The following is a 12592-nucleotide window of genomic DNA, read 5'->3' as shown; positions in this document are numbered from 1 at the left end:
TTGAGTAGCAAACCTTATAGTAGAGTCTGATTTCGGAAAAATGTAGGAGACGGTGCTGGAAGTAGTTGGTATTTGGCCTACGAGAGATGGATCTTCCTTTGTTCGGTGGATTTTCGTAATGACGACGCGAGTGGGTTTAAAAGCCTAGTAAAATGCAAACTTGGCTATTACTTAAATTCAGTGAAACTTCATTTATATGAACTTGATAAAAATAGTTTATAGATTAGAAGATCACTGATTCTCCCCGCTACCTAAGTTGTTTCATTCATATAATACAAATTTAAATGAATAGATTTAGTTAGCAAAAGTTTTTGTAATCAGCCATTGATTAACATTTAGTTCAAATAAATAAAAATTATATAAACGGAGTTCTACTGTACAGCAGAAACTCGTTTGGTCGAACACGTCGGGGCCAATGCCACGTGGCAAAAAAGTAACTGAAATTAAATCAATTCTCAGAACAAATGCCGTTACTTTGTAAAGTAAATCGTCCGCCTTGCCTACAACTCGAATAATATTTCAAATCCACATTAGCATTAAAGACCATGTCATGTTGTTTAAGAAAGTTAACCAAGATAGAAAATTATTTGAAAACGATTTCTTTGAACTTTGTGCAGAACGAAATTACTTTCCCTATATCGTTCATACAACAAAAATAATTCATTATTTCAAACTGTTTTTTATCTTTATTTCAAATAAAATTTGTCCAAACCTGGTAAAGAATCGTCAAATTTTCCGGTTACGCGCCGGAATTCGAAACACGCTCATGATAACATAAATTCAATTCTAAAGAGCTGATCAGTTCTTAATAATTCTTATCATAGCGATGTTATGATCGAATATTTTTAAAAAGAACGAATCGTTACTTAATGATGCCGTATCTTGGTTATGCCTCCGGGTTGTCTTTCACGGACCAAGTCTGATTCTAGCCGTTCCAAAGTACTTCAAGATTCGATTAATGCAAACTCACATATAGATATAGATTTGTTTTATTCCCCAAACGTTATGAGAAATGCATTGGATGTTTTTATATTTTTATTTGTTCAGATTATGTGCAGTCCATATAAATACGATCGTATTAGGACCCCAACTCGTTACATCTATTAACAAATAACCAATAAACAACAATACATAACAAATTAACATATAACAAATTTTTATCCATTTAGTGCCTTACACCATGTACGTGTTTTACGTAAAATATTTATAATACAACTGAGTTAGCTGATAAATTTATACTAAATATCAGCTGCCGCCCTCATATTTACGGCAGTATATATAATTCTGATATACATATTTCGAATGTAAAAGTACATTGTATAAAATAAATATAACAATTCAAGGTAAAGGTTACTTTTCCACGTAAAACGATCGGTTTCTAACATTTTAACTATGACGTGCCTTACCTATCTTCGTATGTTCCAAAACTCGGTGAACTCGCCAGTAGGTCTAAATAGTCCCAAAAAATTGAACTATTTTCTGGCAAGCGAGTTTGCGTCCACTTGTCTTTGCTCCATCACTTTTGCGTATTGGCATTGCAAGCGATTTACATTCTCGACAACGTAATCGTTCATTGTATCAACGATGGATCACTCTTCGACTTAACGATGCATCTTTGTAGTCAATTCGAGATTATCAAGACGAATTTTATTAAGTCGATTAACTTCGAGAAGTTTGGCTGTTAGAAAAAATCCGACTTTCCGTGGAACGACACTGTCAACCCTGGTACCGGGCAATAATCTCGAACAAATCCTCGATATAATCATATTGGTGCAACTACTGATGAGCGCCTCGTTGATTTGCGTCGAAGGTAAAAATATGTCATTTCTACATCCTTTTCTCTGTTTTCGTTTTCATTAGCTGATGTGAAATACCTGTGATAACGATAGGAAATTTAGAGTACTATACATGATCATTCCGTTTATTATTAACATTAGAAATGCGAACGATTAAAATATAAATCGAGGATATATAAGCCAAAAGACATGTTTCCATCCATACACTTTGCAAAAGATACATTCAAATCTCAAAATCTACAAAATTATGAAAAATCGCAAATTGATCACTTTGAACAACATTCAGTTTCTACTGTTTCTTCTTTCTAAATTGTGCCAACTCAAAATGATGTAAAAACAGAGACAGGTACAATTAGTATATTACCTTGAAAGCTTCGCCCTGATCTGGCATTCTCATACAATTGTACCTTTACGTCTACGCAGCCGATGCTGTGGAGTCTCATCCTCTGAATCTCGATACAGGTATCGCGTAAGCCGTCTACACTTCTAGTATCACATTCTAGTATCAATCTCGAGCACGTGGCACTAATAATCAACCATGGAGACTTAACGATCTACGTGACAGCTGGGAAATTCCTCCTGATGAACCCATTCACTTTCAAAGAAATACCGAAGACGTGAAATTCTTATTTGTCCATTTTGAGGGTAATGATGGATACGTAGAAACCATTGGTCGCAAGTGCTACGTATATATGCAGTGAATTCTCGTACGGCACCAAGCACACGACAAGACTCTCAGACTCCCTCGTTCTGCACTCGGTTGTCATCCCCACCACTGCACTGGTGGGAGTTTTCCGCATGGGAATCTAATGTTCCCTTTAAACACATCGTGAAGTTCGAGGGCTGAATACTGTAACCTGATCCATGAAGCACTATTAATTTAACGATGAAGCTTCTTTATTTGTGTTCTTTTTTCAGACGGATCTTTTACTAATGCATTTGCGGCATTACCCTATTTAAAATAAGATCGAATACGATATAGTTTAAATCACTTTCACACACATGTGACAGATGAAAGAACATAAGTTAAATTCACTAAATAAGCACATATGCCGCAAATTATATCGTGTTTGATTTTGTTTCAACCAGAAAAACCCCGTAATTACGTTGGTAAAAGCTTTATTCAATAAAAATTAATTTCATTCAACGTTAGTATTGCTTCACCAATTTTCTGATCTAGCCGACTTTCGGGCCATTTTTTCTAACACTCGCACTGTTCTTTCCTATGTCTAGTGGGAGCTACTCTTGGTAATCCCTTGCGTAACAAAGACGATACTACAGCTGCTCTGCAGAAACAGCAGCGAAATATTCTCTTACGCAAGACTTTCACTAACATATCTACGTACGAAGCATACTATAATCTCTTAAACACGAGTGCACAACGTTTTCGATCAATGTATGCGAATAAATAAGTCAGTTTAGAGCCATTTCGAGATCACGCAATTACGATCACAGTCTTTGCTTGCGTTCAATATAATCTATTGCATCGATCATAAGTAAGACGTTTCAGTTTTCCCACATTACTTACAAGAAAGGGTATTTGCTTGCTATAAGAAAATAGATCTTCCTCCTTTGCGTTTACTTACATACCGTTGCAACCTTAGTCTGATAATTTATAATAAAAATTGAATATTCTTTGAAGACACAGACCAATTTTCGAAACAGACGACGCCGAACAAAAGAAAACGCGGTATAGAAGCGTGGCAATAAAGTATTTACCTATGAAGTAACCACCACCACCTGAATTTTCTTGGAAATGTGCAGTTGAAATAGAAATGGTAACCAATTGGGCAGCAGACGTAATTGAGCGATTATAGCAGAATAAAAGATAAACCGAAAATAGATATACAATTTGTTAGTATGTTGGAAGAAGGAAAGGGAAGATATTCACGATTACGTGGAATTACTTGTCGATCCTCATTTTGTAAGGATGAAAGAGTCGTCGGATGAAGATTTCGCTTACGCGATGGCTCCGCTGAAAATCATGTCGTGGCCTGTAGGAACCTGGCCTCCTCAAGTGTACGATATTTTCTCCGCTATACGTGCCATAATCGCGATTCTACTTCTGGTATGAAATTTTTGTGATTCTGTTTCGAAGTTGACACGTTAGCTACCAACTATATAGAATCGGGGACAAAGTAAGTGGGCAAGCAAATGGAACTAGTTTTAATGTTGTGCACTTATATCCTTTTTATTGCATATCGTTATAGTACATAGATTAATCAGGAAATAACAGGAAATAACAAGCCGTATTTAACGAAACTACAGTGACAACTACTCCTCCTACTTATCCACTTACTTTTATGCAAACGTGTTAAATGAAATTTCTAGAAGTCAAATTGATCTGCTCCACGTTCTGCTACTCCAACAATTTTGTAATTACTACACATTATTTGTATTCTCTTTGGAAGACACCTGACGTATTTCTATAAATTTTCTTATAGCATAGAAATCGTTTAAATTATAATGAATTCAAGCATAAATTAAAAAAGCAAATATGAATAATTTCATCGCACTTTTTACTTTTCAATTTGTGAACCTAATCAATGTGGTTTCTGAGTGACTGAATTTGTTTTATAGCTACTCATGCTGATCATCGTGCAAATGGAGTTGTATTTAGACAGTAGCGACGCCAAGAAGAATCTGGACGCTCTACTATTAATTACCTGCGGCATTTTGGCGTTATCAAAGATCATACGTTTTCGCATTCAGCCTGATGGCCTTGTTTCGAATTTTGTCTCGGCGGTTAAAGATTATAACGAACTAAAAGACCAAGAGAAACGAGTGATAATGCGAAGACACGCTTATATGGGTAGACTGGTGTCTGCTAGTGTGATATTTTCTTCGTGCATCGGCTCGACTCTTTACTTGGCTATCCCTATGCTATCTGGAGATGAAGAAAAAGATATAGTTAACGTAACGAAAGGAAGTATAATGGATTACCCTATACCTTCCGAATATGTAATGGCCCTTATACAATTGCCGGATAATTTGTTCTTTATGGTTTTTATCATAGAGTACTTGATGCTGTTGTTCACGAGCACTGGAAATCTAGGTAATGAATCGCCGTGTCCAATGAACCACCCATTGTCAGGAGCCATTCTAATTAATCCATAGATTTTAACGAAGAAGAAAGATTAACATCATTTTTTCAAACGCAAGGGACTGTTCTTTTATTTGCATTGGCTTCTTACAATCAGTCCTTAAAACTTGACGTACGATTTTATTCGCAATTTAATTTACATAAATATAGCACTCTATATTGAAAATAAACTCCAGACTCGGTATGACACAAAGTATAATGAGGAATTTGAACAGTTGGACGTGTATCTTGTGTGTATGCAATGCGCTTATACCTCCAGATGCCGAAATTAATTATCCGTTTTGGACAATGAAACTAAGAACGCGATAAAAAATGGAATTGATCAGTTTGGCTTCTGATTTGCTTGATTGGCTCGGTACATGTACAGATACTTGCCCAGAATAACGCAAGAATCTAGCTTATTTAGTTTGAAATATGAATTAGGAAGCGATACGTTGTTCTTCGGTATTATTTTTCACCTGTGCGGTCAGGTAGAAATTCTGAGATTAGAGTTCAATAGACTAGGTAACAAGAACGAAAGAACAATGGAAAGTTTCATCGTGTTAATCAAGAGGCACATTTATTTATTGAACCTAGCCCACATACTCAACGAGACAATTAGCTCTATCTTGGTTATGCAACTATTCTCGAGCTGTGTGCTTATTTGTACAACCGGTGAGCGTTCTGATCTCGCTTAATAAAATAACACGAAGCCTGGTATAAGAATATTTGAATATCATTTATATATAGGTACGATATTCATCTATTTTTAGGATTTCAACTTATTCTCGATCTGAGCATCGGAAACATAGTCATGACGATGAAAGGATTTATAGTTCTGAACGCTATGTTGGTGCAACTATTTGCATACAGTTATGTGGGCGATTATTTAACGCGCCAAATGAAAGGTATCAGCGACTCGATATATTTTTGCAACTGGTACGATATATCGAAAAGTATGGCTAAAGATCTTATTTACGTTATTATGAGAGCTCAATATCCAGTGTTCTTGAAGGCTGGCAATTTCTTTATCGTCAATATGGAAACGTATATGAGTATTCTGAAAACTTCTATGTCGTATCTTTCAGTCCTTCGAGTAATGGTAAATGCTTGAAGCGGTATAAACCTAATAAAGTACAATAAAATATAAAATATTTTCTTTCTGGTGTTTTAATATTCACTTCGTATACTCGAAATCAAACAGTTTTGGAATCGAATGTACGCAGTAGATCGTCTCAGTAGACTGTTATGGTCAATGATTCACGCAATTTTCGATAGATGTTATTGCAGCATCGTTTGTTTATAGCCACTGACTAAGAACAGGATAGACGTGACATTACATGGGTGTTCGCGTCTCTGATTCTGAAATACAGGAAAAAAACCAAAGTTCATTTGTATTACACTGTGGTCAAGGAACAGGAACACAACAAGAGCCGACTCTCCACATGGAAATCCACATGTAAAACAAGAAGGGCCTCTTCTGCGCAAGCAGACACACGTATATGGATACATATAAACACTATGAATGCCTCAGACAGAGGCATTCAGAAACAAAATTTTATTTTGTGCCTGTATATTTTTATTCGTATGAAAACAGATCAAAGAAGAGGACATATGCACGTAAGTGGGCGTAAATGTTTTCGTGTGCGTGCTAGGATAAATCGTACGTCAAATCGAAGTAAGTAAACGAAAGTAGAGGTATGTCACTGAAGGGCTAATCATATAATAGTGTCTGGTTTCGCAAATACTCGTTAAGTTTATTGTAACACTATCACAAATCTTACTCCATTCAGTATTTTACATCATAAGTCAAATTTATATAATATTTCAAATGTAGAAATATATTGCATAAAAGAAATATAATAACTTGGTGCAGTCCATTAGTTTCTAATCATCTAGCTGACGTGCCTTACCTCTTTTCAGATCTTTTAACACTCGATGGACCCATAGATAGATCTTAACAATCCCTTGGAATTGAACTACTCGATGACAACATACTGCCTATTTTGCTAACTTTGCCTCATCCCATCTGCGTATTGGCACTGCAGACAATGTGTAACGTCGTCAATGTAATCGCTGATTGGGCCAATGGCGGATTATTCTTCAGCTTAAGGATGAATTCCCCCAAGTACTCATTGCCAGGAGTCATGCTAATTAACTCCATAGATGTTGATGAAGAAAAAGTTTAACATCATTTTTCAAGTGCAATACAATTTGTTTTCACTTGTATCTGTCCTTTAAAATCACTCCTTAAAACTTTACATACGATTTTGTTTGCCATTTTACTTACATAAACATACATACCATTATATTCAGTTTTAACGTACATAATATGGTGTACTTTTTTCTAAATGATAATAATCAATAATATACATAAATATTAAAAAGTCAAAGAGTATATTTTTATCCATATATTTTATTAAGACTCGTTTAAAATCTCAAAATCTATATAATTATTACCGATAAATCATAAATTTATCACTTTTATCACCCTGCTACTTCCACTGTAAGAGAGTTAAATGTCTAGTATTTTCTAAACTCTGCCAAATCAAATTCGTGTAAAAACAAGTATAATTGGTATATTACCTTGATCACCGCAGCCTGTGTATTGTATTCAAAGCCAGATTTCGTGTTCCTGGTTTGCTTGAGCACGAGAGAGCACAAGCGTCGGTGCATAAAAAAGCTTCATCTTGATGATGAGATTACTCCAACAGTCGTGCAAAATATAACATTAGTCTTACCGACTTTTTGATAAATTCGATTTTCAGACCACTTTCTTATTCGTCCTCTCACTTTTTAAATCCGGCAAAATGCTACATCATATCTATCCCTTGCACCGGTTCTTTCCTCGATGGACGTTTGGTTTGGATCCAATTTTAGTGTGCTATGCTGAAATTTACTGCATTCCTCCCAGGAATTACCCTTTGTAAACCCTCGAGCAACAAAGGCGATATTACTCTTATTCAGCGAAGAAGAGCAACGATATTTTCTCTCACGTAAGACGCAAACTTTCACACAAATAAATGCGCACGGAGCACACTTTAGTCTGTTGAATACCGAGTATACAACTGTTTGGATCAATGCACGCGATTAAATAAGTAATTTTGATGCAATTTTGAGAAACTCCGAACACGATCTTACCCTTCGCTTGCGTTCAAACATAATCGATTGCAATTTAGACGTTTCACTTCTACTACTTTCCCTGTAGCACAGGGTATCTTCTTACTATAAGAAAATAGATTTTCGTTCTTTACATTTACTTACATACCGTTGCAACTCGCATCTAATAGTTTTCATGAAAGTTAAATATTCTTTGAAAACACAGACCAATTTTCGAAACGCATGATCTATTTAACAATTTACCATAGGAGTTCGATATTCTTTGAAAACAGAGACCAATTTTCGAAACGGAAGATGCTGAACGACGGAAAATGCAGTATTAATCGTACAGCAGATCGGCAATAACGTATTTACCTGCGAAGTAACTGCCACTGGAATTTCCTTGGAAATGTGCACATGGCATAGAATTGGTAACCTATTGCACGGCAGATAATTGAGCGATTACAGTGAAATAAAAGATAAGAAAATACACACAATTTGTTAATATATGGGAAGAAAGAAAGGTACGGTACTAACGTCGACGTAGAATCATTTCTCGATTTTCGTTTTCGAGGATGAAAGAGTCGTCGAGGAAAGACTTCGCTTACGCGATGACACCGATGAAGATCGTATCGTGGCCTGTTGGTACCTGGCCTCTTCAAAATTACGGTATTTTTTCCGCTATGCGTGGCATCATCGTGATCTCTCTTGTGGTATGAAACTTTTTTGATACTATTTCGATGTGAATATGTTTGCATTTCGTTATACAGAATCGAGAACAAAAAATAAGTGGACAAACTAATGGAACTAATTGTAGTGTTATATATGTAGATACATTTTATTTTTTATTGTATATCGTATAGTACATAGATTATTTAGCAAATAATTAAAAGCTATAATTAAATTATTTAGCAAATAAATAAATAAAATTAATTTTTGTATAAACAAGCCGTATCTGACGAAACAAAATTGATGTTTGGTTTTTCTTTCGTAAGGTTTGCTGAATATTTAACTAAACTTTAAATGTCAATTAAATACTCGGTGGAAGATTGGAGTTATTGTTTCGGAAAACACTTTGACATTTCGGTAGAATATTTCGAATTACCACAATACTTGTTTCCATTACCTGTCTATTTACTTTTATCCGAATGTGTTAATAAACATTCTGAAAATCGCTTTAGTCCGCTACAGTTTTTGTTAATTCCACAATTTTACTATTACTCTACACTATTTACGTTCTTCTTGAAAGACAAATGTCTTATTTCTATCGATTTATTTGTGACAAGCAGATTGTGTAAATAATAATGAATTCAAAGGTAAATTAAAGAAGCAAATTTTAATAACTCCATCGCTCTTTTTACTTTTTTCATTTGCGAGCCTAATCAATAGGATTTCCGAGTAGCTGAAATTGGCGCTTTTAAGAATTTTCGTTCTTTTGCAGTTGCTAATGCTAGCGATCTTACAAATGGAAATGTACTTAGACAGCGGCGACGCCGGAAAAAACGTGGACGCTTTGATATTAATAACAAGCGGCGTTGTGGCCTTGTCAAAAATTATATGGTTTCGTATTCGACCTGCTGGCCTTATTTCGAATTTTACTTCTGCGGTTAAGGATTATGAAGAATTGGAGGGTCAGGACAAACGATTGATAGTACGAAAACACGCTTATATAGGCAGAGTAGCATCTGCCACTGTGATATTTTCTTCGTATATCGGCTCCACTCTTTACATGACTATTCCTATGCTGGCTGCAAATGAAGAAAAAGATATAGTTAACGTAACAGAAGAAAGTACAACGGATTACCCTATACCTTCCGAATATGTAATGGACGTTATACAATTGCCGGATAATTTGTACTTTATGGTTTTTATCATAGAGTACTTGATGCTGTTGTTCACGAGCACTGGAAATCTAGGTAATGAATCGGGTGTTCAATGAATCACCCATTGTCAGATGCCATGCTGATTAATCCATAGATTTTAACGAAGAAGAAAGATTAACATCATCTTTTTAAATGCAAGGAACTGATTCTTTTATTTGCATTGGCTTCTTACAATCAGTCCTTAAGACTTGACGTACGATTTTCTTCGCAATTTTACTTAAATAAATATGGTACTCTATATTGAAAATAAACCCTCGGCTCAGTATAACGCAAAGTATAATAAGGAATTTGGACGTGCGTATGTAACGTGTTTAAACTCTCAAATGTTGAAACTAATTATTCGTTTTGGACAATGAACTTAAAGAACGCGATAAAAGATGGAATTGATCAGTTTGGCTTCTGAAAGATACATATAAAGATATTTGCTCAGAGTAGCGCAAGAATCTTGCTCATTCGGGTTGAAATATGAATTAGGAAGCGATTCGTTGCTCTTCGGTATCATTTTTCACCTGTGCGGCCAAGTAGAAATTTTGAAGCTGGAATTCAATAAACTGGGCAACGAGAACGAAAGAATAATGGAACGTTTCGTAGTATTAATCAAGAGACATGTGTACTTACTGAACCTGGCCAAGATGTTGAACGAGACGATCAGCTCTGTCTTGGTCGTGCAACTATTCACGAGTTGTATACTTATTTGTACCACGGGTGAACACTTTTACCTCATTTAATGAAATCATATGAAACTCGATGGCATAAGTTTATTTAAATACGATCAATCTGTTTGAACGATTCGTATCTATTTTTAGGATTTCAATTTATTCTCGATCTGAGCGTTGGGAACATCGTCATGGCGATGAAAACATTGATAGTAATGAGCTGTCTGTTGGTTCAATTGTTTGCATACAGTTACGTGGGCGAATATTTAAAGCGTCAAATGGAGAGCGTCGGCGACTCTGTGTACTTCTGCAGCTGGTATCATATACCGAAAAATGTGGCAAAAGGTATCGTTTTTGTCATTATGAAAAGCCAAGATCCAGTTTCCTTGAAGGCTGGGAAATTCTTTATCGTCAATATGGAAACGTACATGAATATTCTGAAAACATCGATGTCGTATCTTTCAGTCCTTCGAGTAATGGTAAATCCTTGAAACGTTGTTAATATAATAAAGCAGAATAAAATATTAAATATTATACTTTCAATGATTCAATATTCGTTTCAAATTCATTTAGAGTTGAATGTGCGTAGTAGATAGTCTCGGTAAGCTGTTATGATCAAGTGTCTTTTGTGTGTAGCCATTGACTAAAGACAGGATTGACGTGACGACTTGACATTGAATGGAACTTTATGGCTCAGGTTGTGAAATAACTAGAAAAAATCTGAGTGTTTCTTGCAGCCTCTCCGAATTGCTACTGCGAACGTAGGAAAATTATATTCGTCCCGATCGTCAACAATGACGAAGTCAGTAGCTACGAAGGGATCTTCCTTTGTCGAACTCTCGAAAGAAAATTTGTCCCGTCGCATAACTGACAGCTATGAAACGCCACGTGCATAAGTCGAATTGTCAGCATGCGGTAATTGGGATAATATGTTCCTGTATACGGTATATTCAGTTTTAACGTATACACTACTATGTATTTCAATTTTCGACGATTAAGATATATAGGATTTATACCAAAGACACCAGAATGGAAGATATACGAAAAAATACATAATTCAAAACACTTTTACCCATATATTTTATAAAGAATCATTCAAGATCCCAAAATCTATAAAATGATTATGAAAGGTCACATATTTACCACTTTGACTACCTTGCTACTTCTTTTGTTGAAGGATTAAATACCTAGTTTCCTCTAAACTGTCAAATCAAGTTCATGTATAATTGGCATATTACCTTGATCATCGTATCACGTGTATTTAATGAAAAATCTGGTTTAGTGATCGTGGTGTGTCTGAGTACAAGAGGAAACATCGGTGAATTGCAAACGTTCCTCCAGATGGTAACGTTGCTCATACAATTCTATAATACCTTTACGCCCACATAGGCGATGCCTCGAACCAAAGAGTTTGCAGTTTATCCTGTTATCAACCTTGAGAATATAGCAAGGGATCTGACACTGATAGTATCAACCGTGTGAACTTGTCGATCTATGTAACAGCTGAGAAATTCCTCTCGATGAACACATTCGCTTTCAAAGAAATACACGTGAAAATCATTGATCGCGAGTGCTACATATATATAGTAAACTTCCGTACAGTACCAAGCACCCGGTAAGGCTCCCTCGTTGAACACTCCATCGTCTCCCCCATTGCACTGGGGTGAGTTTCCCGCTTGGGGTTCTAGTGTTCCCCCTGACACATCGCGAAGTACGAGGGATTAATAACGTAACCTGTTCCATCGGATATTACCAATTCAATAAAGGAATTTTTATATTCTTGATATCTTTCACATTACATATTTACTAATATAGTTGTGAGATTTTTCCGACTGAAATAACACCGAACACGATATAATTTAAATCACGTTTACAGATATGTAATAAACGAAAGGAACAAAGTTAAATTTACTAAATGAGCAAATATTGATTAATTAAGAAATCCTCAAAATTACATGGATAAAAGTTTTATTCGAGAAAAAAGAATTGAATATAACGTTTGTCTCGCCGATTTCTTGATCCGGGGAAATGACAAGCCGTATCTATCCGTAGCACTGGTTACTCCCTCGATGAACA

General features: G+C 35.6%; 1 protein-coding gene across 1 annotated transcript; it reads left to right on the top strand.

The window, feature by feature from the left end:
- Positions 1-4312: 4312 nt before the first annotated feature.
- Positions 4313-11059, top strand: LOC117166374 (uncharacterized). The gene is made up of 7 exons (XM_076625085.1): positions 4313-4885; positions 5267-5553; positions 5652-5986; positions 8517-8690; positions 9419-9893; positions 10335-10565; positions 10667-11059. Exons 1-7 carry the CDS (start codon positions 4383-4385, stop codon positions 11005-11007), a joined length of 2346 nt encoding a protein of 781 aa, XP_076481200.1. The 5' UTR covers positions 4313-4382; the 3' UTR covers positions 11008-11059.
- Positions 11060-12592: the final 1533 nt, after the last annotated feature.

The sequence above is a fragment of the Bombus vancouverensis genome, chromosome 15 (genome assembly GCF_051014615.1).
Source record: "Bombus vancouverensis nearcticus chromosome 15, iyBomVanc1_principal, whole genome shotgun sequence".
Classification (NCBI taxonomy): domain Eukaryota; kingdom Metazoa; phylum Arthropoda; class Insecta; order Hymenoptera; family Apidae; genus Bombus; species Bombus vancouverensis.
The sequence above is the reverse complement of the archived record's forward strand: the minus strand, read 5'-3'. Positions and strand labels throughout refer to the sequence as shown.